The following is a 26,648-nucleotide window of genomic DNA, read 5'->3' as shown; positions in this document are numbered from 1 at the left end:
GACGTGTTCAACGTGTTTTCAACGACGAAAACAACACTTTTTGTTGGTATCCAGCTACTACACATTGTATGTACGATCTTTTAGATCTCGGCGAAGGAACCGAGCAAGCATGGCATCGAACTCGGAAACAAACAGCGAAGACACTTCGCAATCCGGCGAAGCGGAAGAAGTTATGGAAGTTGTGGACCCAGATAACAGCGACATCGAAGAATCAGATGGGGAGGGTGGCGATAAGAGGGTTTATCTACCCGGAGATCCGCTCGACGAAGGAGAGATGTTAGTCCGTGATGAAACCGCATACCACATGTATCATCAAGCGCAGACAGGTACTTCTTGCCCAGTTCTCGGACACTTGACACAATTTCATTACAACTTAATACAAGCCTGTTTATAATGTCAGTTCCATAAAATAGTAACTTATTATGCCCCGCGGCGAAGCCGAAGGGGCATACTGTTTCCGCCTTGTCCTTCCGTGGGTGGGTGGGTGGGTGGGTGTGGGGTGTGTGTGTGGGTGAGTTTGTCTTACATACGCAGTGTGGACTTCCGAACAAAAGACGTCCACATAATGTAGGTAGCACCGACGTTGTGTGGACTTACCCCACGTCCACACAGTGTTTCCCCATTTCTGGAAAACAGGTTTAGAGGCATTTTTGGGTTAGGTTGAAGAGAAACACTAAAGGGAGTCATAGAAAAAAAATTGGGTTGAAAGAGTTTTCACAGTTTGAGAAAAATGAGTTTTTTCACTGTTTTTCTTAACTACACGAAAGCAATGGAAAGTCCACACTAGTCATGTGAAACAAGTATGTGTGTGGGTGGGTGGGTGTGTGTGTCCGGACATATCTTGTCAGCACGATAACTTGAGAAATACTTAACATATGAACTTCAAATTTGGTCTGTGTATTGTTCTTGGTAATCCTAAGAGGCCTATTGCATTTGGGGCCGAAAGGTCAAGGGTCAAGGTCACAGTGGCTGAAACAATAGAAATTTTGTCAGCGCGATAACTTGAGAAATACTTTACATATGAACTTCAAATTTGGTTTGTGGATTGTCCTTGGCAATCCTGAGAAGCCTTTTGCATTTGGGGCCGAAAGGTCAAGGGTCAAGGTCACAGTGGCTAAAACAAAAGAAATTTTGTCAGCGTGATAACTTGAGATATACTTTACATATGAACTTCAAATTTGGTTTGTGGATTGTCCTTGGCAATCCTAAGAGGCCTTACAGTGGCTAAAACAAAAGAAATTTTGTCAGTGTGATAACTTGAGATATACTTTACATATGAATTTCAAATTTGGTTTGTGGATTGTCCTTGGCAATCCTAAGAAGCCTATTGCATTTGAGGCCGAAAGGTCAAGGGTCAAGGTCACAGTGGCTAAAACAAAAGAAATTTTGTCAGCGCGATAACTTGAGAAATACTTTACATATGAATTTCAAATTTGGTTTGTGTATTGTTCTTGGTAATCCTAAGAGGCCTATTGCATTTGGGGCCGAAAGGTCAAGGGTCAAGGTCACAGTGGCTGAAACAATAGAAATAGGTGTGTGTGTCCGGACAAATCTTGTCAGCACGATAACTTGAGAAATACTTAACATATGAACTTCAAATTTGGTCTGTGTATTGTTCTTGGTAATCCTAAGAGGCCTATTGCATTTGGGGCCGAAAGGTCAAGGGTCAAGGTCACAGTGGCTGAAACAATAGAAATTTTGTCAGCGCGATAACTTGAGAAATACTTTACATATGAACTTCAAATTTGGTTTGTGGATTGTCCTTGGCAATCCTGAGAAGCCTTTTGCATTTGGGGCCGAAAGGTCAAGGGTCAAGGTCACAGTGGCTAAAACAAAAGAAATTTTGTCAGCGTGATAACTTGAGATATACTTTACATATGAACTTCAAATTTGGTTTGTGGATTGTCCTTGGCAATCCTAAGAGGCCTATTGCATTTGGGGCCGAAAGGTCAAGGGTCAAGGTCACAGTGGCTGAAACAATAGAAATTTTGTCAACGCGATAACTTGAGAAATACTTTACATATGAACTTCAAATTTGGTTTTGTGGATTGTCCTTGGCAATCCTGAGAAGCCTTTTGCATTTGGGGCCGAAAGGTCAAGGGTCAAGGTCACAGTGGCTAAAACAAAAGAAATTTTGTCAGTGTGATAACTTGAGATATACTTTACATATGAATTTCAAATTTGGTTTGTGGATTGTCCTTGGCAATCCTAAGAAGCCTATTGCATTTGAGGCCGAAAGGTCAAGGGTCAAGGTCACAGTGGCTAAAACAAAAGAAATTTTGTCAGCGCGATAACTTGAGAAATACTTTACATATGAATTTCAAATTTGGTTTGTGTATTGTTCTTGGTAATCCTAAGAAGCCTATTGCATTTGGGGCCGAAAGGTCAAGGGTCAAGGTCACAGTGGCTGAAACAATAGAAATTTTGTCAGCGCGATAACTTGAGAAATACTTTACATATGAACTTCAAATTTGGTTTGTGGATTGTCCTTGGTAATCCTAAGAAGCCTTTTGCATTTGGGGCCAAAAGGTCAAGGGTCAAGGTCACAGTGGCTAAAACAATCGAAATCTTGTATTTATTCTGAGATCATAGGGATTAGGGATTAATTCATATAAAACCTACAGAAGACACTAATGCTGTCAATGAACATTCCATGTGACCAAGGTACATGTAAGTTGATGTTAAAAGAGTGGTGTTATGTCATGGGAACAGTCACGGTTGCGGGGCATTTGTGTTTGTAAACACACCTGACTTGTTTTTTAAGTTAAATTCATCATTTAACTTTGCCAGTGCGAACTGTTTTTCTTTTTCCTAAAGAACAAGTTGTAACATACTTGAATCAATCATTGTCAATTTCCATCAGTTTTATTGTTAATGTGTTATTTTTGCTTGACCAAGGATGGCAGGCCCAACCTACTGTCAACAGATGCAGATTGATTGATTGATTGACTGAGTCACTGATTATTAACGTTGTCTTAATTTGCTGTCAAACTTTCAGATCCAGCTTGACTAGTCAAGCCTAGTCTTTTTCTTTTCTTTTTAAGGGGGGGATGTTTTTGTTCTGTTTTGTTTTGGGTTATTAATTTTCTATATTAGTATTTGACAATGTTTGATGATGATAATTTTTATTGCAGGTGCACCATGCCTCAGTTTTGATGTTCTTAGAGACAGTCTCGGGGAGAACCGTACAACTTATCCCCACACACTTTTTGCCGTTGCTGGTAAATTTGAAATTTGATAATATCACAAGCACTTTGTTTCATTCATGAAAAATAATTGTTCTGTTGATGGTTATTAAAATCAACATGTTAATTTTGTGTATTTTGATCCATATTCCCCATAATCTAAAATAAATCTCCCAAAACTTCACTTATCACTTTCTGTAGGCCTACTAATGAAGTTTTTATAGTACTTTATGGTACATTTCTATTACAAAAACCTCATTAGCCATGACCCACCATAAATTAAACCTAAGATGTGACTTTACTGGTTCTCAGGCACCCAGGCTGAGAAAGCCCATCTGAACAATGTCATTGTCATGAAGATGACAAATCTGCATCGTACCAGCCAAAAAGACGATGATGATGACAGTGATGAGGACAGTGACAGCGATGACGAGGATAGCAAACCAGAACTGGAGACAGCGATGATGAAACATCTCGGCTCTGTTAACAGAATAAGGGTAAGCTTTCTTGAGTGAGATACGGTCTGGGGGGTTGCAGTAAGTGCAGATGAGGTGACTCTACCACCTCACCTCTTCAAATTCAAGCTTCTGTTTGCATACTGAATTTACCTAACTTTGACCTTCTCATAACGCTGTAAGTAAAGGTCAAGTGACTTCACTTTTACAACAAAACATTTTTAAAACAGGTAGCAAATCCTGTAGAGAGGGTAAATTTTGTGTTAGGGAACAAGAAGCATGAGTCTAGCTGAGCATATCTAATAATAATATCTATAAAACAAGCTGTGCCACCTGACAACGGGTGTATCAAGTGAGGAAGGAGAGAGTAATGGAGAGGGAGAGAATGGTGTAGGATACTCTTATTTAGTAAACAAGTTGGCTTTTCATACAGACTAAACTGCATCGTTTAGCTTCTGATGACAGCATTGTATAGCCCAGTTGGCATTTGTCTATTTCTTTCTTCTTTGTTTTTTAGATTTTACCGAGGCGATGGTAAAAAAAAAAATCACACTACGTTTTCGGCACCTGAGTTGCTCCTTGTTATTCATCGCTTGATTTGATTTGATTTGTTTTTACAGAGCACAGAAATTGGGCAGAAGCAAGTGGCAGCCACTTGGTCAGACACTGGCGCGGTCCACCTGTGGGACTTAAGCGGCGCCCTCCAGGCTGTAGGTAACGCCCAGCTCATGGGACGATTCATGAGACAGGAATCCCACAAGCCTTTGTTCACGTTCACAGGTCACCAGATTGAAGGATTTGCCATGGACTGGTGTCCTACTACACCAGGTATGCTGTTACATTCTCAACTAAAAAAAAAGTCTGAAATATCTTGGCTAGGGGTCGAAATGTTAAGTTGCTTATCAGTTTGTAGAATTTTAGTTTGGCCAATAAATGGCACTTCCATGCGTATTTACAACAACATTGCAACATACAAAAAGCTCTGATATATGTATTTGATGCTAAAAGACAACTGCACAACATTAATTTTAACTTTTAATACTCAACCACACACACCACCCAAATCATCACTTGATTTGTAAAATTGCAGAATTTCTGGTGAAATTAAGAGGAACCTTGTTAAGGGGTTTAGTCAGCATGACAAAGTTGGGTGTAAAATTTGCCCTGTATGGAAAAAGAGAGTGCACAAACTGCTTATTTATTTATGCTTTTAAATGCATAATTTGCATAACAAAGTGGGTGTCCAAAATTGCCAATAGGGTGTCTAGAAGATCCTAGACACGTCGTCTGCTTAAACTGTGATCCAAGTAAAAATAACCCACAGTGTTGGAATTGAAATGTAATCCTTTCCCTTTTTTTCAGGAAATCTGATTACTGGAGATTGTCGGAGAAATATCCATTTGTGGAAGTTACAAGAAGGAGGGGAGTGGTATGTAGACCAGCGACCCTATGCAGCTCACACGGAGTCAGTGGAGGATTTACAATGGTCACCAACTGAGAAAAATGTAGGCATATTAAGTATAAATTCCTCTGGAAAATAGCCCTTTAAATCAATAATCCAAGTAAACAATATCCCATCCGTAATGAAGTTAATCAGCAAATACTCGAACAATGAGCTTTCTCTTTTAACAACAAATTTTGTTTTGTTTAATACATGTAAAGGTTTTTGCATCGTGTTCTGTCGACAAAAGCATCAGAATTTGGGATGTTCGGGCGACGCCAAGCAAAGCATGCATGATAATGATGGAAGAAGCACACAGCAGCGACGTAAACGTCATCCACTGGAACCAGAAAGATCCTTTCATCCTGTCTGGAGGTGATGATGGTGTCTTGAATGTCTGGGACTTGAGACAATTCCAGGTAAGATGGATCCAAGATGGATCCAAGATGGATCCAAGATGGATCCAAGGTTCTTGCAGGCAAGAGACGCTATAAACCAAACATAATTTACAATTACCATTACTTTTTTCACGATGAAAGTCAGTATTCCACAAAAGTGTTCATTGCACCTTAGCTTATAAGCCTGAAGAAATCTGTGGAAATATGACAAAGAAACATTCAGTTTTAAATGTGGGAGGAAAACGCTGGAAAATATTCTGGAGGAAAAATCTGCAGAATCAGAAAGGGACTGACGACCATACCTACATTATAAGATGGAATTTTTGCGCCGGGGTGATATAAATCAAATTAGGTTTTGCCCTTCACCGACGTTTTTTTATTTATATCACCCCGGCGCAAAAATTCCATCTTATAATAGTTTATGCGGTACCCGCTGCTATGTACATCAGATTCGAACCGGCCAACCGATCCCGTTAGCTCGGTGGTCGAGTGGTAAGATATCTGCACTAGAAAGCAGGAGGTCGTGGGTTCGAGTCCCACCCGAGTGATTTTTCCAACTTTCACTCGGGAGGTAACACACTGAGTATACAGTGTTTAAAACGTCGGTGAAGGGCAAAACCTAATTTGATTCATACCTACATTTGCCTTTTTGAGATTTAGTGGACACAATACGAGGGTGCTATTTAGTTTGCTTAAACACTCTTGCATTTACCCAAATTCACTCAAACTAAATAACACTCCCTTATTGTATCTGCCGTATCTCAACAAGCTAACATGGGCCTGGGTTAGATTCGAACCTGGGTCAAAGTTTGCAAGGGAAGGCAAGGAAATCTCACTTGCCTACCCACTGAGTGCTTGCACAACCCCTTTTTCACTACCCCCTTCAAGTTCTCCTGAGTACTGTATAAAAATGTCCCCAAACTTCAACAGAAAGTCAATCAGATTTGCTATGAAATGGTGGAAAATGTGGCAAGTATCAATGTACAGGCATACAAATTGTCATGAATTTCATTACATTTTAAAACAATCACTGTTTTTTGTTTGTTTCTTTGTTTAAATATTTAATAATATTTCTTTGTTTATCTCTCTCTCTCTCTTTCTTTCGCCTTCAGAAAAAGGGTCCCCCTGTCGCCAAGTTCAAGCACCACACTGGGCCCATCACGTCAGTGGAGTGGAACCCCGTGGACAGCACAGTCTTCGCATCAGCAGGCTCTGATGACCAGGTAACCCTCTGGGACCTATCGCTGGAACGAGAACGTGAGACAGTGATGGAAGGCCAGACTGGGGGGTCCAGGCTTGATGACATAGCCCCACAGTTGCTGTTTGTGCACCAGGGGCAGAGCGACATCAAAGAAATTCATTGGCACCCACAGATCTCTGGTGTCATTATCAGCACGGCTCACAGCGGGTTCAATATATTCAAGACTATCAGTGTTTAACCCGTTACTCCCTGTCCTGCCCAAAACCGCCCTGCCTGTCACTCCGTGCCCCGCCCTAAAACCGCCCTGCCTGTTATTACCAGTCCCACCACAAACTGCCGTGCTTGTTAAACCGCCCTGCCTGTCACTCCCTGCCCCACCCCAAACCTCCCAGTACTTATGAATTTATGGATTCATCAGGAGATAAACACAATGCAATGCAATACGGTGCAGGTGCAAAGGGTGAATGCTCGGGGTGAGTGAGGAAAACAGACCCCAGCGGCTGTTACTATGCATGGGGGGTTGATACTCCTTGAAATACAAAGAATAAGACATCTGTTTCTGCTCAGTGGAGGATTTTAAAGGATTCAGGAGCGTTCCTTTCCAAAAGATGCCTTACGGTTAAAGACATTAGGATTTATACAATTTAACACAGATGAAAAAACTTTGATACGCTGGAGACTTGAGATTAGCCCTTTCATGGTGGATCTTCATTAAACTAATTTATTGTGAGGGGTTTGTTTTTAAAAGAAAATTTGAACATTTGGGGGAATTTATAGGAACAATTTTAAAAGATGTCTTGAAATGGTTTCTATTTCATAACTTATAACAGTTCTATGCTAAAAAAGGAAAGAAAAATCTTGAAAGTCCTTTTTGGATTTGACAAAAGAGTGAACATTCAAAAGAAATTTCAAAATATTTAATTTTAAATTTGTGATAAACACACAAGTTTTAACAACTTGAATTATATATTCAACACGTGTTTTGGAAAACTACTTTTTTGATGAGTTATGACACCCATATAAAGAAACCAACAGTACAGAGGTTTCTTTGCTGGAAATTGTTTTATTTATTGTAAAAAAAATTTTTTAAATATACACATTACCAATGGCAATTGAATAATGCACAATAAATACTTTCCAAATTGTTCATTTGAAAGTGTTTCTGATATTGCCTTATAAAGATGCACATAAAAATTGGAAAACAAAATTGCTTTCGTCTTTATGATTTCATGGATGAAATAATAGATATTAGGTGCACTCAAAATGAAATTGAATTTATCCTCTTGATTTCTGGAATGTATTCACACACCTTATTCCCAAACTATGATGATGTAATCAAATGTGATCCGCTCTGGTTAAAAGCAGCCCCTTGTCTCAAAATTCACAAAATGAGTTATCATAACATGGTTGGAAAGCCTGATACAATTACGCCCCATTCAATGTTACTGCACTTTATCCTGATCACCATAACTGTGTGGTAAATCTGGAAATATACGTAAATATACAAAACACAAAACCAAATTGTTGGTTTTTCGCACTAAACATCTCCTCCCTCACTGCACTGCCCAGAAAAATGAATTGTCGACGGCGCCTGACACTCCCATGATGATAATGCAGATTTGTGCGGATTCAGAATGAAATTAGCAGTGCGTACTTATTACAATAGACACGCGAACCATTGTACTTCCTACAATACGTGTGAACCTGTGTATGCACACCCTATCTCCCTCGATGGAGCTATCAGGATTGGTTGAAGTGCCCTCTACTGTTCCTGCTCACAGTCCATAGCCCTGAAGAAGAGACTTGGACACATCACCATTTGATAGTCAATGCATTGTTCATCTTCTCCACTGCGTGGTACGCTGTCTCCAACATAGCGTGGGCTTTCTCAGTGTCTGCCCCTCCCAGCCAATCAGAGACCAGCTGGTCCAGTAGCGGGTTGTCCTCCGGTCTCCTGGTGTTGAGGGAGTTGTAGAGTGCCTCCACGCGGGGCAAGAGTTCCTTGGGTTGCTCCCCGTCTTGTGGGCGGATCTGACCCCCACCATTCACACAGCCTGGTCACACAGAAAAGTGTACATGTATTTATATTACCAATGTTTATGGAAGAACTAAAGACTGTTTTTTTTCAGTTTAACGGTTGCTCATTTTAGAAATCTTCAACCATGAAATTCGGGAGCTATGGGGGGTGGGTGTTATAGCCACAAGTTTGATATAGTGCTGGTTGTTACAGCAGTGATCTACTGTTTATATATTGCTCAAAGTCTCTCACACAGCATTGAGCGTATACATGTTGAGCTCAATACAAAATATCCCTTGTCAGGGGCAAAGCTTTAGGTATGAAAATACAAAGTGTGACATTTACCAGATGGGCAAGCCATGACCTCCACAAAGTGATACGGAGACCGCCCTCGCTTGACCTTCTGCACCAGGTTCTGGATATTCCTAAAGCCGTAGGCAAGGGCAAACTTGAGTTTGATTTCACCATCCACTTCCAATGTGGCCTCTCTGAAGTCTTTGTTCCTTTCGGTGAAAAAAACAAACAAGCACAAACATTTCAGTGTTCCTTTATGTTTCAATGCTGGGTATGTGTATGGTGGTTGGGTTTGCGACTCATAATCAGGGGTTCAATCCTGCTGCTGGCCATATGTTGTGTCCTTGGGCGAGCCACTGCACCTCTCTATCGGGAGGTTTATATTTCTTGTAAATATGTTAAGTATAAACAAAACATTTCACATCGAAATCTTTCAAGCCAAAGTTTGCCAGAGTTTGAATGTGTTCAAATTTAGCAACTCGCAGACTGAACACCTTGACGTCGCAAGTTTTCCAAAGTATTCCCTTTCTCTTATTGCATAATTACAAGGTTAATGACCACTTACTTCAGAGTCTTGTACTCAATGTGTTCTACACTGACTCCATATAACTCCTGGGCAGCGTATCTGAATATGTGTTCCAGGTATCCACCAGACCCACCACCGATGTGATTCACTAACTGTCCATCCCTGGATACAGGGAACATGGGATCTAGATCCTGGGGTTGCATATCAGCTAGCGAGAGTCCCTCTTTGTCAAGCATCACTTCAACTTCTCCTACACAAAAAAAAAACATATTTAAACAAATCTGATTCTAACAGTTGTAATCTTGTCAATTGTAATATCCCAAGTCTGGTCACAAGTTAAAGGGGATGACTTGGGAGCGGATGACTTGTGATGTGACTTGCGACTGACTTGTGACTGACTTGTGATTGATTTGTGACTGACTTGTGATTAACTTGTGATTGACTTGTGATTAATTTGTGACTAACTTGTGATTGACTTGTGATGGTCTTCTGACTGACTTGGGTTTGACTTGTGATTGACTTGTAACTGACTTGTGATTGTCTTGTTATGGACTTGTGACTAGCTTGTGATTGACTTGTAACTGACTTGTGGACTTGTGATGGACTTGTGAATGAGATGTTACTGACTTGTGATCAACTAACTTACAAATCTGATCTTTACATTACCACAACTCCAATCTACCTGATGTAATAACGCAATCTACATCTCGCGTGCTGTAGACATCGTTGTAAAAATCTTCTCGTGACGCCTCCAACTTCTTGTCGAAGCAAGGCATGATGGTAGCATGGTAGACGTGGTGTGGTCGGATACCACTCTGCTTGGAGTAATAATCCTTGATCAGCGAGCCCATGACTTGCTGAGGGGACTTGGTGGTGCTGATGTAAGGCAGGATGTAAGACCCATGTGTCTTCTCAGCGTAACACACCCAACCTGAGACGATATTTTTCAAATCTTATAAATCCATCTTGTAGCAATGGTCAAGGAGATTACAGTTCAGGAGTTTTTGATCATTTTTCTGAATCATTAATTAGATATCATGGTTAATTGGCTCTGTCAGGGACATTACACTTCCTTTCATTATGGTGGAATTGCCGAAGTTTTTTGCATTTTATTTTTTAAGACAAGTGTCCAGAGTATACCTGGGCAGGCAGAAGCCAGCATCGGTACAGTCCCTTTCTCTTCTCGTCTTCTGAATCTATCAACAAACTCCTTCTGGCTTTGAAGAAGACTGAAGTCCCTGGCAAATGTCTCATCAAACACATGATGCACACCTGCAAATAGAATAGATTTGAAAAGCTAAAGTAGAAAAAAATTGAGGATACAGTTTGGGTTTTTCTCAATAATTCTACAGTAAGTTTCTAAGTCAATTCAAACTATCTTGCATAGGCCCTTGAACCAAATTCATTTGCAAGTAAAAACTAGTGATTCTGTGCATCTTCTATTTGTTTACAGTTTACAAGCAATAATAAAAACTTTACAGTGGTGACAACCAACACCGAGATATAAATTCTACAAATACATATTCATATCTCGTTTTGGAAATTTGAGATACAAATGGATTTGCTGTTGTGGGAAAAACACAGGATTTTCTTTCGTTACTCTTGTTAATAGTCTTGCAAATGCAAAAAAATCCAGATGGTGATAACTCTAGCCCCTGGCCACGCCCCTTACCTAATTCCTTGAGGACCCTAGTCAGTCTCCTTGCTGTCTCCTGTAGAAAGAGATGTAAGGCAAACATCCCCCGCCCCAATTCTCTAGTCCCTAGCCACGCCCCTTACCTAATTCCTTGAGGAACTCAGTCAGTCTCCTTGCTGTCTCCTGTAGGGAGAGATGTAAGGTAAACATCCCCCGCCCCAATTCTCTAGTCCCTAGCCATGCCCCTTACCTAATTCCTTGAGGAACCCAGTCAGTCTCCTTGCTGTCTCCTGTATTGAGAGATGATACCGAGCAGCCAGCGATGCCCTGGATTGAGGCGACACTGAGACCACCACTAGCTTCTTCTCTTCGTGACCCTGACATCAAAATTTAACACAGTTACATTTAAGGACTTCTCCCCAGATACCATTTGCCTGCGGAAATCACTGCCCCAGCGAGTTCTTCAGTCACCAACCCTCTGGTCACCAACCCTAGTGAGTGCTGTCACCTTCAGCTAATCAATCCATCCCAAACAGCTTCTTTTTTTTTACTTGCACATTTTTGTCTTTTTATGCCTTGAGTTAGTCTGCACCTGCTTGTTTACACTTCAACCAATGTGTAAGTATGCTTCAGAGGAGGTTTCTTAACATAGGAAGATGGAGATGTTGATGATAGATTGGCATTCATATATGGAGGCCCCAACACTATTGTGCACGAACCCATTCTCATGTGTTTTTTTTTTTACCTCTGGAAGTTTGTTGTTGGCTTCTAGAACCCTGAGTAATTCTTCCTGGCTCTGCTGTGTAATGAGAACGCTCTCCGCCGATGTGATGCAACCGCTGCATGCAAGACAATCATTCAACGTTATCTGGGCTTTCTTGAGCTGTGTTGCTTCACCATCCTTGAGGAAAGAAAAAAGATCTGTATTCCTCTAACTCCCCAACATTTTTAATATGGAATCTTCCCGAGTCCTCCCAAATCCTTCATTCTGCAGGAATCCAGTGGTGCAGTCTTTGCACTTTAGATACAATGGAATCAAGCCCTATGTGAATTTACAGCAGCTAGGCACTATACCTTCCTCAATACTGCAAACTTCTCTAAACTTTCTATATGTTTGTAAGTGTTGGAAGGTTTTTAATGTGCCTGTCTGGTTTGTCCTATTGCATGTTTTTGTTATGTCCCAACTATATAAAATCAACCCAACTATAGTTGAAATGTCACAATTACAGTAGAGACAATGCTAACTCTAAATTTAGATATTTCATCTGTAGCTGGGACCACCAACTGCAGTTGGGACAACTACAATAGCTGGGCATATCATCTTTAGGGTCTGCTAGTTTTATAGGATTCTCAATTCAAAACACTGTGATTACAGTGATTACAAACTTTTAAGCAGAAGTACCTAGAATTTTTACACAGTATAGCTGGGTTCTTTTTTTAAATGAAATTTATCTTACAATGCCAATTTGTACATAGCTGCCATCGGACTGAACTTTGATGGGACCCGATCGACCTGGAAGACGTTCCACCTGGACAGGTTTGATGCATTCCTGCAAGAAAATGTCAGACAAATAAAATGGACCACTGAATTGCGACCAACCCTTTTGTCTGCATACAAACTTGTATTTATACAGAAGTGGGCAGGTAGGTCTATTTTAATCTGTTAATAATGAATACTACTGATTCATCAATGTTCATGACTCTGAATCAGAATCAATGAAAGTCCAGGAACCATTTGGTTGATAACTTATGCACGTGCACCAGCAGGCAGCAAAAAAAAAATACAGGAGTCCTAAAAATAATTAATGCGAAGAAACTTTCTCTTGAGATCTAATACCATTTCCTCAACCTGAAATGAAAGAAACGCAGTTTCCCCTCGGAAAAAAGAGCATTTTAACGAAATAGATGCAGCATAATCAGCATGCACTTGGAATCAAATCAAACACAGTCAGGATACATAATTACCGCAATTATTAATTTAATCTAACCTGAGATGGGGTGATAAAGTCGTCTAAATCGGTGAGGCGAAGGGCTCCACTAAAATTGGACGCCATCGCATTCGCAGTAATGAAATAACTTTCTGCACGTAGGCCTGTGCCGTCTAGTCACGGTCAATGATCGTCCAAACGCCTCTAGCTCTTGCATTCACTGTAAACATTGAACAGCGCCACCAATCACATGGCTGTGGCTGGAAATTACCAATCTCTCTGAGCTGATTAGATATTTAAGCGCAAATTAAACAAACGGGTCTAAGAACTTCTGCAAATTCCATTTTTCATGTATTTACGAAGTATAATTGTGGAGAAAGGCAGTGACGACTTAAACTAACAAACACGTTTATCATTCAATTTATGATCCAGAAAATTAACTGTCGAGCAATCTTTGAAAATATTTCCCGCTAAAAAAAAGGGGTGTTGTTTTATTCTAGTGGTTGATATAGCCGCGCCATAAAGGTATTCATTTTCATTGCCTTTTTATATATTCTCCACTTTCAGGAGCTGTTAAACTGGTACTTTGTATATAAAGTTGTGTTTCCCGTGCTTTCAACAAATTCGATAAATAAAGGTTTTTTAAATGCCGTATGTTTAAATTAATAACAACACAAACATTTCTCCATTTTGGAAGTCCACGGCCACGTCTACGGTCCGCAAGCATCTGAAAAAAAAAAATACTTTTTTGGCGCACTTGTCCAAGATCCGCATCATTAGTTCCCGCACTCACGCATGGCTTAACAAAATCCGTTAATCCCGTTATGTAATTAATACAAATTTGCGGGTAAATAGTACACAGTAGTTGGCAAAGAACGAACTCAAGGCTAGCGATATTAGTGGAGGTTCTGTTGGCAGGTGGATTGTTACACTTTGCTGTTGAGGGAATTTAGCCTAATGTGATTCAAAATTTTCCTAGCGATTCAGCATTCAAGCCATTAAGCTACAACGAAATTGTAATATTTCTAAACTTACAATAATACGTAGCTATTATTTACAGAATTGAGTTACGAATCAACAGAAAATTGATATTTAAAAAGCATGAGCTTTACAACCACCCCTGTTAGCGAATGGTTCCATTAATTGATTGAGTGACGTCGCGTTGCGCGCTATTGTTCGGCACACGTTTGGTCGTCTGGCACATACAGCTTATGCTAATAACACGCAGGTCGCGGCAGTGTGTGTGTGAAAGCTTTACATTGCAACGGATAAAGGGCCGTGCCACGACCGAACGTTGGGGCGACAGTCGTGTCATCCTACATTCCTGATCAGAATCGTAGCATTGCACTCATCGCTAAGCTTCATATTATAGTGTTGAAGATCACAATCTTCTACATCTTGGAGATAATATCACTCGTCTTGGCACTTCGATCTTCGTCAATCCGTGAGGGACACGGTTCTAAAGACACAAAACACCGGCGTCACACGCATCAGCGACCGGGAGCAAACGCCCACAAGCCCCTGGAGTAGACGGCTGTCGACGCTAGTCACAACTCGTCGATGTGATCGTTGAGCTCGATAAACTCGGTCGCATCGCGTTGGTTCCCTTGGCTGAAAAGCTTTGCTGATTTTGTTCTCTGGGGCACCACAGCTAAGCCTCTTCGACTTTGAAGCAGCTACGATCGGATAAGCTGGAAACGGGCCAAGCCTTTTGTGCAGTAGATTTGTCATTTCTCAGGACCTTGAAGAATTTATCTGCAACTGCAAGGCGATTTTTCATTCGGAAGTTATGCTGTGACTGTCTGTGAATTTCAGCTTTGCAGTGTGCAAAATGTCTTGACTGTAACTCACACAGTTCCTGGCCCATTCATGTTACATCAAAGATAAACATGCCAACACAAACCCTGCTATGAGGACAAATAGCTCCCCAGTGTGTTCCGTTTGGTGATCCTCAGGTATCTGTTGCCATGGGAACCGGCTCCTCTCAGTCAAACAGGTCCTTTCTCCCATTCTTGGAGTCCCTCCACGTTGTTCTCCTCGGACTTGATTTCTCAGGCAAAACGACAATCCTGTACCGACTAAAGCTGGATGAATTCATCAACGCAGTTCCCACCTTTGGCTTCAATGTTGAAAAACTTCAATCAAGACATGGACAGTCAAAAGGGGCGCGGTTTAAATTTTGGGATGCAGGGGGAAGCGAGAAACTCCGCCCACTTTGGAAGTCCTACACACGGGCGACGGATGCAATCATTTATGTCGTGGACAGCTCTGATCGCGAAAGATTCGAGGAGTCAAAGAGTGAGTTGATGAAACTTTGGCGGTCATCACAGAACAGTGGCGTGCCGATTCTTATCATCGCTAACAAGCAAGACTTACGAGAGGCTGTCAGTCTTGAGGAAATTGAACGACACCTCAGTCTGAATGAACTACGACAGCATAATCCGTACCAGCTCATACCAGCATGTGGAATTACAGGTGAAGGGTTAGTCAATGTCATGGATATACTGTGCGAGATGATTGATAAACGAAGAAGTCTCGCAAAACAGCAGAAGAAGCGAGGGAGGTAACACCGGCTTTGGGAGCAACCTTTTTACCTCAAGATTATCTCTGCCATTTATGATGACAGCCCGCGATGTAGTTGAGACATGTGAGGGATCACAAGTAGGATAAACAGCAGAAAAAGGAATGCCTTTATCACTATTATTTGAATAGCTTGTGAGCTGACTTGCAACTGGATGAGTTGTGATGACTTATGATCCATCACATGTACATTAATCAATACAACCTTGTGTGTGATGCTGTGGCCACTCAAGTCAAAGATGCTAATTTTACAATGCAATCCTAGGAAAATCGTTTTGTGACTTGGTTGGGCACCCAACGCTTTAATTACCACACATAAAGTCATGCATGTTAGGAAATCCAACTTTTAAGTCACAAGTAAATTTTCAAAAAATCATAAAATTAGAAGTATTTGTTTGATGGATAACCAAATAACAAAATTCCCAACTAAAACTCAAAGGATTTCATTAATAATTATGTTCACACTCGATGTCGCCTTGCTATCACTCAAAATTGTAATATTAATAAGTAGTCCATAATATTTACTTTTGGTTACTACTCATTTTGACCTTTAATATTGGCTGAACATCAGTAAGTATTGATAACAGTCGGCAGTTTTATCAGATCCTTATCGCAGATTTCCTTTATATTCTTTGATCTGACGTAAATACATGTGATAAATGATCAAGGATATATTCATTAAATATTATTTTTATGGTTTGAAATTTTTATGCTGTTGTTTTTATTGAAGAAATCCTGCATTTCTCTGTAATGCATTGAAATTTTAGTTGATTTCACTCAGAATTAATTGGTGCCACTTAAATCCAAGCAACAATTATTCTTATTTACATTATTTCTTTCCTTAATGCCACTTTATTGTAAATGGAATTTACCGTGGTATTTGACTGCATCTGAAAAGAAGTTCTTCACTTATTGTTGACAATTACAAAATTAAGTTTGATCCATTTCTAAAATTCATAAAAAAACCTTTTGTTTCAAATTTGTTTAGGTCTGTCTGTTGAAGTGCCTTATGTCATCAGCATAGCTTTTTTCTCAAAGCACCTTGTTTTCTTAATTTCCGGGTAACCGCACTATGTCATGAAGAGTCAGTAGTGTGGTGCCCTGACCCTTTCAAAATTTCAATGCAACATTGTGTGTTTTTGTCCACTTGAGGGCAAGCGCACTGTGGGAGCCGATTATGTTCTTTACAAGTGCCTATATAGATAATTTAAATATGAATACAAACCCATGGTGGGTGCTTGTAGCCCTGTATATAGGGGGCATACAAACACCTCTTTGGACCCCTTGTGAATGTATTTGTGTATCTTCCAGGGTTTTACATATAAAAGGGACTGTTAAAGCTCATAAATATTCCGTTTTAGAGCTTAACTTCTGATTTTGTGCATGTAGAACACAATGTATGGGAACATGAACAGTTTTTAATTTTCAAAACTGAAGGGTTTAAATGAATTAGTTTGTTGATTGTTCCCTGCTACTGGTTCAGAGACTAAATATACATGCTTATCATGTTAAGAACATTCAAAGAAACGAATATGGATGTATTTCCTTGATTAACAAGCGGAAATTGTTAAAAGAAACAAAATCACCGGAATTTTAGCATGTTTACAGAACAGTCATTTACTGGAATTGGTAATCCTGAATCTTCAAATAATGTATTGTTTTCAAAAAAGAATTGTGATGTTGGGATTTTATCAACAAATGACCCCAAAGTCCTAGGGTTTTTTCCAGAATGTCACAATTGAGCACTTGTTTCCTCAGGTTGCTTTGACTGAGTTTTAAAAAAAAAAACACCAAAACGCCCAATTGATGCAAAAGCCATAAAACATCAAAAGCATCATGGAAGCATGTGAAAATTCAGAGCATTGTCGAAACCATTGTCAAGTTCATGTATATTGCTTATGCTACGAAAAAAATATAAAAGACAACATAACGCAGTTCTTGTAGAAAATCCTTGGATTGCATTATATTCCCCCAAAGATGTGTTTATCAAAAATTCATGTCAGTTTGCCTGGGCAATTTATGCCAATTTCAGGTCAGTCTGTCTGCCCGGTTTATCTCGGTTCACATCCACAGCTACCGTAAACCACACCGTTTGCCTCCGGCAAAAGTGCAGCTGTCAAACTGACACGACAGCCGCCATATTTGGACAAACAAAAAGCCCACAACCGCCATCTTTGTTTTGTTTGGGTGGAGGGGAAAAACTGGCTTGAGATTCCCGATTTGTGTTTACTACTAAGAAAATAAGCACTGTGGTTTGGTGCACACTGTTTTGTGGTCACTAAACCGCATGCGGCACTGGTCTTCATATACAGGGTATAAATTATGTGTGACTGGTGACCATGAACACATTTTGTTTTTCTCTAAGATTTTGAAGACCCCTCTGTCGATGGGATGACAGTTGAAAGACAATGTCTCGATTTTATTTTGGTATGGAGTTGTTCAGCAGTATTTGACTTGGAACTTGCATGGAATCAGTTTCCTATAATTAGCTGGAAATCAAATCAAGAAATACATGCACTTTTGCTTTAACTTAATAATTTGTTTGCCATGAATTAAATTAATTTTCATTGATGAAAATGTTTGGCCAATTTTTTGATGAATCTAACCCAGAAGTAAAGCTATTTGAAATACATGTTTTTACTCATGTTTTGTACAGAATTCATACAAATTCTGGTTTATTTCTAAATAAAAAAGAGATTGGGGTAAAATGCAAATTCCAAGCAGAATATTGTGACAACAAACTTACAAAGCTGTATGACAATTTTTAAACAAGGCCAAAAAGTTGACATTATTATTTTTCAGAGTGTGTGTGATGATTGCCGTGCACATTTCATGAATCAAAAATCACGAAATTACATTTCTTTTGTTCACATTTTGTGCAAAAAAAAACATTGAATCAATTTTTGATTGTAAGCCTAATGGAAATTTGGTGCTGATTATGTGTGTATCTTTTCTTTTAAAAATTGTTTCTGTCACACAGATGTGTCAATTTTGATGTATAAAAATGTGATGTGGTTGAAAGGAGTCTTATAGGCAATAAAATTCCTACCAGGGTTCAGATACTGATTTCTCAGTGGGTTTTTTTTTCATGGATTTTTGTTACAAAAACAGTCAGATCTATATGAGTTTTCCCAGGGCTTATGTTCTCTCTGGTTGAATTAAGTTCAAGGTAAAAACTCTTCCGTTGTTCACACTACAATGCGATTGCCATGGTATCGGTTCACAATAGATTTGAAAAGGTTTCTGTGCAGACTATGGGGCTATATAGTTCAATGATTATTATATTATCACACTTGCAATAGAGTGCGGTACATGCAGCTGACGGGTTAACCAAACTCAGCCCGATCCAATGCATGCGCACAAGCTGAAAAAAATTCAAGGTGATCGAAAAGTGCATTGCGTTCTTGAGAAATTGCACGTATGACGTTTGTTCGAATTGCAGTAATGTCGCTTACTTAAGAACACAATCTCCATCAGTCATAATGGGCATTCACTATGGTAACACCATGGCTGTCCTCCAGTGCAATGAATGGATAATCTTTCCATTCCATGCACATAAATGCATTTCGCATAGCAAATTGTGCCTATTACTCCCTTTTAATCAAGTAATATACCTCAACTGCTCTTAACCTTCTCACATAAAATGTGCTTATATAAATAGCAATATTTTTGCCTTACAGCACATTGAAATCCGAGACCTTGGTTTCCGTTTATAGATCCACTTACACTGGCGTCACACGTCTTATCGACCTTGTTCCCTGCAGCGTTATAGTGTCTTCAACGCATCATTATAAACAACTTGAACCTCGGGTTTCTTTCAGCGGTCATTGGCATTGATTGAGTGCCACACTGGGGGCGGGGCTAACGGGGAACCCTTCGTCTTGATGGAAGGGGGAATCAGGCGAAAGTGCAGCCTACATTTTAGCCGTATTTTTTATGTTTTGGTATATTTTCAGTCAATGCAAAAAACACTCTGTTTAGGACTTTTTGGAGTAAAGGCCTTTTGCTGCTCTAACGAAGTCCTGCTCAATGTCTGTAAACATTAAGAAAGGTCCATAATTTCGTAATCGTAGTTACGTATTCGTGAAGAAAAAATTGCTGCCACCACTTTTCTCTTCTTTATGAGTTGTGCCGTTTAAATGACCTGCTTTAGTGGATTTGTATGTATTTTTTTTTATAACTCCTTGAAGTAAAAAGTTCTTGCAAAACAAATTTGCTTTTAAATTTGATTTAGCCAATTTTCTCTGTGGGTATACCATGCACTCGTCTGCTGCCCGAAATTGTCTGAGTGATTGCGAACTCCCTTCAATCTGGAGCAATTACCGTCAATTGCAAAAGCAGCTGGCAATCCCTGCAACTGAACGTTACAAATACGACGATTGACCTTTACATTACTCGAATCAAACTTTTGTATTTTTCTCTCTCAGTCTCTATTCGAGTTCCACCAGGTTCGGTGGGTTTTTTTAAGTTGAAACGCGACGCAATTCACAGTGCTGTGCATGAAAAAACATTGTACATATGCCTAAAGTATTTCTGCTTGAAGCTTCAAGTCTACAAATTACCTCGGGAAAGAACAATGGAGCACTACCAGTTATTAACGCCAGCGAATGGCGTGTTGTTTGAAAGGACACTCCCAACAGTGTTCGGAGAGTATATTTACGCCTAATGGCGCAGTAGACCTATTTCCCATGGCAAACTTATAATGGACTGCAGGGGCGTTGCACGGATACGATGGAATTGCATGAAATTTAAAAGAGAAATATAGTAGGATTTGGCTCCAAACATGATGTTATGAAACAATCCTGTTTTTCGCAATAATCAATGAATTCATATTTTGCGGAAATGTCAGGTCGCCGTGTGCCATGACGAATCATTTTACATATCCGGTAGGCCTATATATATATATACATGTACAAGCCGTGCAATAGAATACTAAGTTATCTCTTAAAAGACTCATCCAATCCTATTGATTAGTTGTTTACAACTGGTAATGATGCATATTAATTATGTTAAAATCCATAGCGATGCATACGGATGCCTATTAAAATGCTACAAATATTCATTTCCGACACTAGAGACTTGACTCCGAGCCCCTCGCGCGTTCCTGAGGCGTATAGGTCATTCAATTCAGGCACCATTAGGCCAAATAAAGAAAAAAAAAGTTTAGAGTCCCCACCCGATTCCTTTTTGGAGGTTGCCTCTTTTTTTTTCTCTCTTTTTTTTTAAATGACGTAAATGGATCCCCCACTGCATGCGCTGGTAACACGTCAATGCACCGTCGAACTCTGGTCGAACTTGTTTGATTTCAGCAAATTTCTCATGTGTCACAAAAAGCCATATTTGTTCCAGACGATTGGTTTTAATTTAGGCATGGAATGGAATTGTGTAGTACAAAAGAAAAGTGCAGTCACCAGTTTTCGTTTTACCCATGTGATTTCTTTGAATAGCCTAGCCTACATATTGTTGATGTACCCTAACGTGGCGCGGCCCCTAACATGGCGCACTTTGATTTTTCGCCTGTAGCGCCTAGCTATATGAGCAAAAGTTTTAACCGAAATTTCACAGGGAAGTGATTTTTTTTTTCAAGTTTTAAAATTCCCGTTCATAAATCACGAGTTTATCTATCCGTTACAAAGTTGCAAGAAACTGTTATTTCGGCTTGATTTTCCGAGATTTTTTTTCGAAGTGCACAGTGCAACTTTGAAGATGTCCCCAAAAAATAGAAAATAATTTTCTGACAAACTTCTAGTCGGGTATGTAGGTAGAGATAATAATTGTTTATCAGAATTTTTCAACTTTACATAAATTCTTAAATGTCGATTTGAAATTTTCAAGTGCGCCACGTTGGGTAACACTCAGCCGATCTGTGCCCAATTTCCGGACGCCACCGTTGTTGAATTTCGGATTATATTTCATGAAAACCGAAATAGTTCACAGAGTTTAAATAGCAAGCATTAATAAGGTGAAAGCACCAGTATTTCACTGAATGAGTTTGAAGTTTGTCAACAAAGAAGTTTGGCAACACTGATGTGGAAAGTCGGGGTAAATGTCAAAGTGCTCCACGTTATATAATATAATCAGCTATAATAATGTCTTCATGTGCTATCTTTCTCACCGACGGTCATGTGACTTCCTGTCGACTGCAAAGAAACTCTTATCCGTTGAATCACACAACTCCGCCAATTAATACACGCTCTCTGCTCTCGGGAGAAAAAAATTTCTGCCGCCTTGAAGTAAATGTAAAAGAAACTTCAAGAGATTAGAAATAAAGCCAAATTCTTCGCATGTTATAAATTACAACTCTGCGTGATGGACTTTACACACAGCTGTGAAGGATACAAATATACGTCATTGTGACGTCATTACATGTTTATTCCTTGGACACCCGTGAGGTTAAGCATCTGAAAATGTGATTCATCCTAACCATAATGGCACTGGAGAATTATTCATAAATTAATGGAATTTACGTCGGGATGATGTAAAATAATATGAGGTTTTGCCCGTCATCGATGTATTAACACTGTATACTCAACTAAAAATGTGTTACCCCCGAGTGAAAATTAGAGAGAGAGAAATCCCTCTGGTGGGACTCGATCCCACGACTTCCTGCTTTGTCATGCACACGTCTTACCCCTTGGACAATAAGATTTTTGTCTGGTTTTACTTTTCGAGGCAAAACAAAAAAGGGTTAAATCAGTTCCATAGCTACGAGGGGGTGGGGCGCATGGGGGTACGAACACAGACATTGAATACAGATATTATCACTTGCCTTCAGTGAAAATAATGCAACTTATAGGTGCCCCCAAAAATGTTAACCCTAGTCACGCCAATAGGTAAATAGTTATGTCCAGAAATATGAACAATTGCATTGAAATATATTGTTGTTAAAAAAATGCTAGCGCATATTCCCGAAACACCTTGCATCCTCTTCTCGTGAAACGCATGACGTAAATGAGGAAAATCATCTAAACTTAGCTACAATTTTATTTCCGTTAGGGGGAAAGACACTGGGGATGTACTCGTGGATTTATAAATAGAACATCTGAAGCTTATTAGGCCCCCACCGCAAATAATGAAATCTCCCGCCGTTGCATTTTCAGTTGTGGCTTGTTGACGCACGTTCAACTATGACTAAGACATTTTAGTTTTGAAAGTTGGAGGTGGTTCCTTGCTCTTTGGTGAACCTCACTAGACTGAGGCTTGAAATAGTGATCACACGCAGTAAAATCAACTTCTAAATCGGCGTTAAGTACATTGAGGCAAGACATAAATGAAATCCGTCGAAATCTCGTTAACAACTCATTCGGTTAAATAAAGGAATTGACCTGAGCGGCATTTGAACCTGCGACCTCCGGAACCGTGCAGCAGCTGTCTACCAATTATTCACAAGGAACTTGTATATGACACCCATTCGCTGTTAGTTCGTGTAAACCTCTTTCCAAATCAAACTTCTGGAGCTATTATTAAGACCATTAATTGGTATCGCTAATGGTTTGGAAAATAGACGAAATTTAAACTTAAAGCTCTGTTGTTTTAAGCACTCACGGTGATCCGGGTGCGGCAGATATGCCGCTTTCCTGTCAATGAACAAGGAAACATTGCAAAACCCCTTGCATTGAGCCCTCCCTGGGGACATGTCTTTGTTCTTGATGTATCACGGAGAAGTACAGACACTTGCAAACTAGACAATTTATATAACAAAACTTGTCCTCGAGTGTGCAACTTTGCTAGACAGTTATATATTGTGTACCTGCCAATCTCCAATCAACGCAGAAACATTGTGACAACTCTGTCAATTCTTCCAGAAAGGCGAATGTTTAATATCAATATTTCCGCAAACCTGAATACCCAAAATCTTGTCTGGAGACCTCGGGGAAGGTAGGGGATGGAGAAAATAAAATCACAAATTATTCCTTTCTCAAACTAGGCTATTGCATTCAGTCAGTTTAACTCCCTCACTGTTTCACATAGTAGTCAGTGAATCATCGTACATATCACCTTAAAAGGATATTTTGGATGTAAATGGAGTAAATATTATTGTCGAGTTGTATAAACAAGATCGTACAGAGAACCCCGGCTGGGATCCAAAGGGATTCACCATGGACTGGAATTTAAATGTGGCTTTTACTAGTGGCTCTAACAAAACAAAATAGTGGGGTAATATCGTGGGATTTATTGTCTTTAAGATATGCTCTCTGCTACCCTGGAAGGGGGGATTGTAAGAGTGCGTCCCCCCCCCCCCCCCCCCCCCCCCCACATGGGGTCCATGGTCCCGATTGGGAGGAGATTCAAGAAATATCTGCCACTTTTGAATTTTGGATCCAAAAACTTCGTTGCGCGCCTCTAACTGCGTGCGTCAAAGATTAATTTGGTTCAGTTAAAAACGGCCAATGCAATCAATTGTCCTTATAAATGTATATGTTTTTGTGTTCATGTTCATCCTTTTCATTTGGAAATTTAACTCATTAGAATCTAGAAATTAAATTGAAAATGCTGTCATTGTAAGTATTGAAAAAACTTTATGTTCCGCAGTGCAAAAACGTAGCACCATTATGCCAATTTATCAAAACAATCTATACTGTGAATACTCAGGCTTTTTATCGGCGTGTAGCATCTGTAGACCCCAGATGCCATATGTTTTCATGATAATTGCCCCTGGGGCTTTGTTTTTAATCGATGATTCAGCATCACCAGCTGCTACCCTCTCTGTTCCATTAATTTGATCATTAAAATTTACATAATAACAAACCGATTAACCAAAATAAATTATGCATTAAATGGACCTTACACACTGCAGCTATTTTGTATTCGGTTTAGATCCCATTAAAACGCACTGGACGTTCGTCAGTCAAAAACATAAGTGGATAGCGATTTACTCTCCTGTATATCATCATATCACTTGCACAAGTCATTATCGTAATTGCAAATTCTGTCTCATGGCTTAAATATTCACATAAATACATTTGTAGATTTGTTTCGAAGAACCGCATAATTGATTTGCTCAAAATAGTCCTATCTTGGTTTAAAATAAAACCCCGTCTTCAAACAAAAACACACCCGTATATGCCATCTTTTCTATGCATACTGAAAGTGGCTTTAAAATCATACGTATTGTTTTGAAGGCCCCATAAACATTATTCTAACATATTTTTTTTATGTGACCCACATGATTTCATGTATCATTTAGCTAAACACCAAAAAGTATTTAAAAGTTCTTTTTTTTTTGATGGATCAAAGCGCATATCTATTGCAAACCTGTAGAAAATGTTGACCCAATCACATCCCGGAAAAAGGCGTGGTCTAAAACTGCTAAATTTGAGGAGTTTCTGTTCTGTCAGCAAATGACTGCCATATATGGTTCTGAATGTTGCACAAATGTTCACAGACAAACAAGAGTTATATATAGATGCCTGCAACATTCAAAGTGTCACTTGTATAATTAATACGAGCATTCATCACCTAGCGCCGCGCTATCGAATGATGCCTTCGTCATGCCCTGTCAATGCGTGTGTATTTTGAATGCTGGTTCGAGATCCTATAAATCTCCACGCAGTTTGATGTTGTTAACGTTCCGAATATTTTATTGGTATCGTCATTTTTGTGTCAGTTTGGATGCATATTTTGACGAAAATCATCCGCGTTCTTTGAGCAGAACTCGTCACTATACGGTATAGGCCCCACTGTCCAATTTATATAACGAGGGATAATGTGAGTTTTTTTATAATCAAAATGTGAATCAGAGGCGGATCTAGCTTTCAGGAAACGAGGGGTACCGGGTAGGGTGATAACAAGGGAGTATGCCCCGGAAAATGTTTCAATCTATACGATGCTTGCTTTCTCCTGCATTCTGAGGCAATTTCAGAATAAATTTAGAACCTTTAGCATTTCATTTAAGTATCTTTTGTCCCATTACAGTATCATAACTTTAGTCAGCGGCTGAACGGGGTGCATCACCCGTTCTACGGAGCGAGCCGTGTGCTAGACGCTCGTCTTCAACGAGCGTCTATTACATTCAACGAACGTCTATTACATAGACTAGGTGGGGGGGGGGGGGGGTGAAGTTGCAAAATCCCCAAGACCCGTCACTGTACATGTATAATGAATACTATAGTTGCGAAAATCGAACGTACTTATAATGGCCCTTCAGGGAAATGTCAGCAATATTACTAGTAGCAATAGACCCATTGCATCTGATGATATAGGTCTGCATGGTCCTTGTTGCTCTGCTTGAATGGACACATTGTTCTTGAATTACCAGTGATTTGAAATAATCAAAACTTCACTCAGTGTCTATGTAGCCTATGTAGGGCGCACCAGTACCATCCACGGAGTCAATTCTGGAATTCAAATAACACAAGGAAGTTAGGTTTAAATAAAACCCAAAGCTTCCAATGTGGCCACACATCCTGTTTGTGGCATATTGTCCGAATCAACGTAATCTATTTGGGGGTAAAACTAGTGTTTTATGCCGAGAAACCAAGGAAAGCGGTTTGTTGAGTAAATAGCAACGTTAGCAACATCCTGTGACTCCGGGGACAATACCGAAATGAACACCCAGAACAGGGAAATGTACATGCGTTCCATGTAATGTAATCGTCAGAACCGGTGAAACAGCAAAACATGATACTTTCACTTTTTCAAGAAAACAGTAACACTTCACAACAATTCTATGGAATTTATGAATTTGCAAAAAGATTTAGGTTAAATAATTATACTGCAATAAAAGTGCCCGTCTCGTCTGACCGGAGAGGGGCGTGCTGATAATAAGCAATGTACTCACAAGAAGACCACATAATAGGGCTGGTTGCTCTTTGTCGAATCACCCCGGTCCCCCATCCCCAACCACCATAACCACCACATTATTTAGCAAAATATTTATAGAGGCGCGTTAAATATCGGAGATTTTGTTTGGGGGGAGGGGGGGGGGGGGAGGAAGGGGAGAAATGTCAATAAAGTTTGAAATCCCTCCCTAATAGCTTCAAACTGG

General features: G+C 39.8%; 3 protein-coding genes across 3 annotated transcripts; 2 read left to right on the top strand and 1 right to left on the bottom strand.

Annotated features, from left to right (window-relative positions):
- Window positions 1-37: 37 nt before the first annotated feature.
- LOC119736391 (glutamate-rich WD repeat-containing protein 1-like) lies at window positions 38-7,830 on the top strand. The gene is made up of 7 exons (XM_038210408.1): window positions 38-326; window positions 3,135-3,221; window positions 3,498-3,682; window positions 4,261-4,468; window positions 5,003-5,145; window positions 5,303-5,500; window positions 6,592-7,830. The coding sequence occupies exons 1-7, from the start codon at window positions 110-112 to the stop codon at window positions 6,916-6,918; spliced, it is 1,365 nt and encodes a 454-aa protein (XP_038066336.1). The 5' UTR covers window positions 38-109; the 3' UTR covers window positions 6,919-7,830.
- Window positions 7,367-13,323, bottom strand: LOC119736390 (cytosolic Fe-S cluster assembly factor narfl-like). The gene is made up of 9 exons (XM_038210406.1): window positions 13,142-13,323; window positions 12,611-12,703; window positions 11,899-12,054; window positions 11,404-11,530; window positions 10,658-10,789; window positions 10,200-10,448; window positions 9,557-9,767; window positions 9,043-9,200; window positions 7,367-8,734 (listed from the first exon to the last, which is right to left on the bottom strand). The coding sequence occupies exons 1-9, from the start codon at window positions 13,205-13,207 to the stop codon at window positions 8,493-8,495; spliced, it is 1,434 nt and encodes a 477-aa protein (XP_038066334.1). The 5' UTR covers window positions 13,208-13,323; the 3' UTR covers window positions 7,367-8,492.
- Window positions 13,324-14,279: 956 nt separating this feature from the next.
- Window positions 14,280-18,723, top strand: LOC119736392 (ADP-ribosylation factor-like protein 4A). Its single transcript, XM_038210409.1, has one exon. The coding sequence runs from the start codon at window positions 15,049-15,051 to the stop codon at window positions 15,646-15,648; it is 600 nt and encodes a 199-aa protein (XP_038066337.1). The 5' UTR covers window positions 14,280-15,048; the 3' UTR covers window positions 15,649-18,723.
- The last annotated feature ends 7,925 nt before the right edge of the window (window positions 18,724-26,648 follow it).

Source organism: Patiria miniata, unplaced genomic scaffold (assembly GCF_015706575.1).
Source record: "Patiria miniata isolate m_02_andy unplaced genomic scaffold, ASM1570657v1 HiC_scaffold_3, whole genome shotgun sequence".
NCBI lineage: Eukaryota > Metazoa > Echinodermata > Asteroidea > Valvatida > Asterinidae > Patiria > Patiria miniata.
The sequence above is the reverse complement of the archived record's forward strand: the minus strand, read 5'-3'. Positions and strand labels throughout refer to the sequence as shown.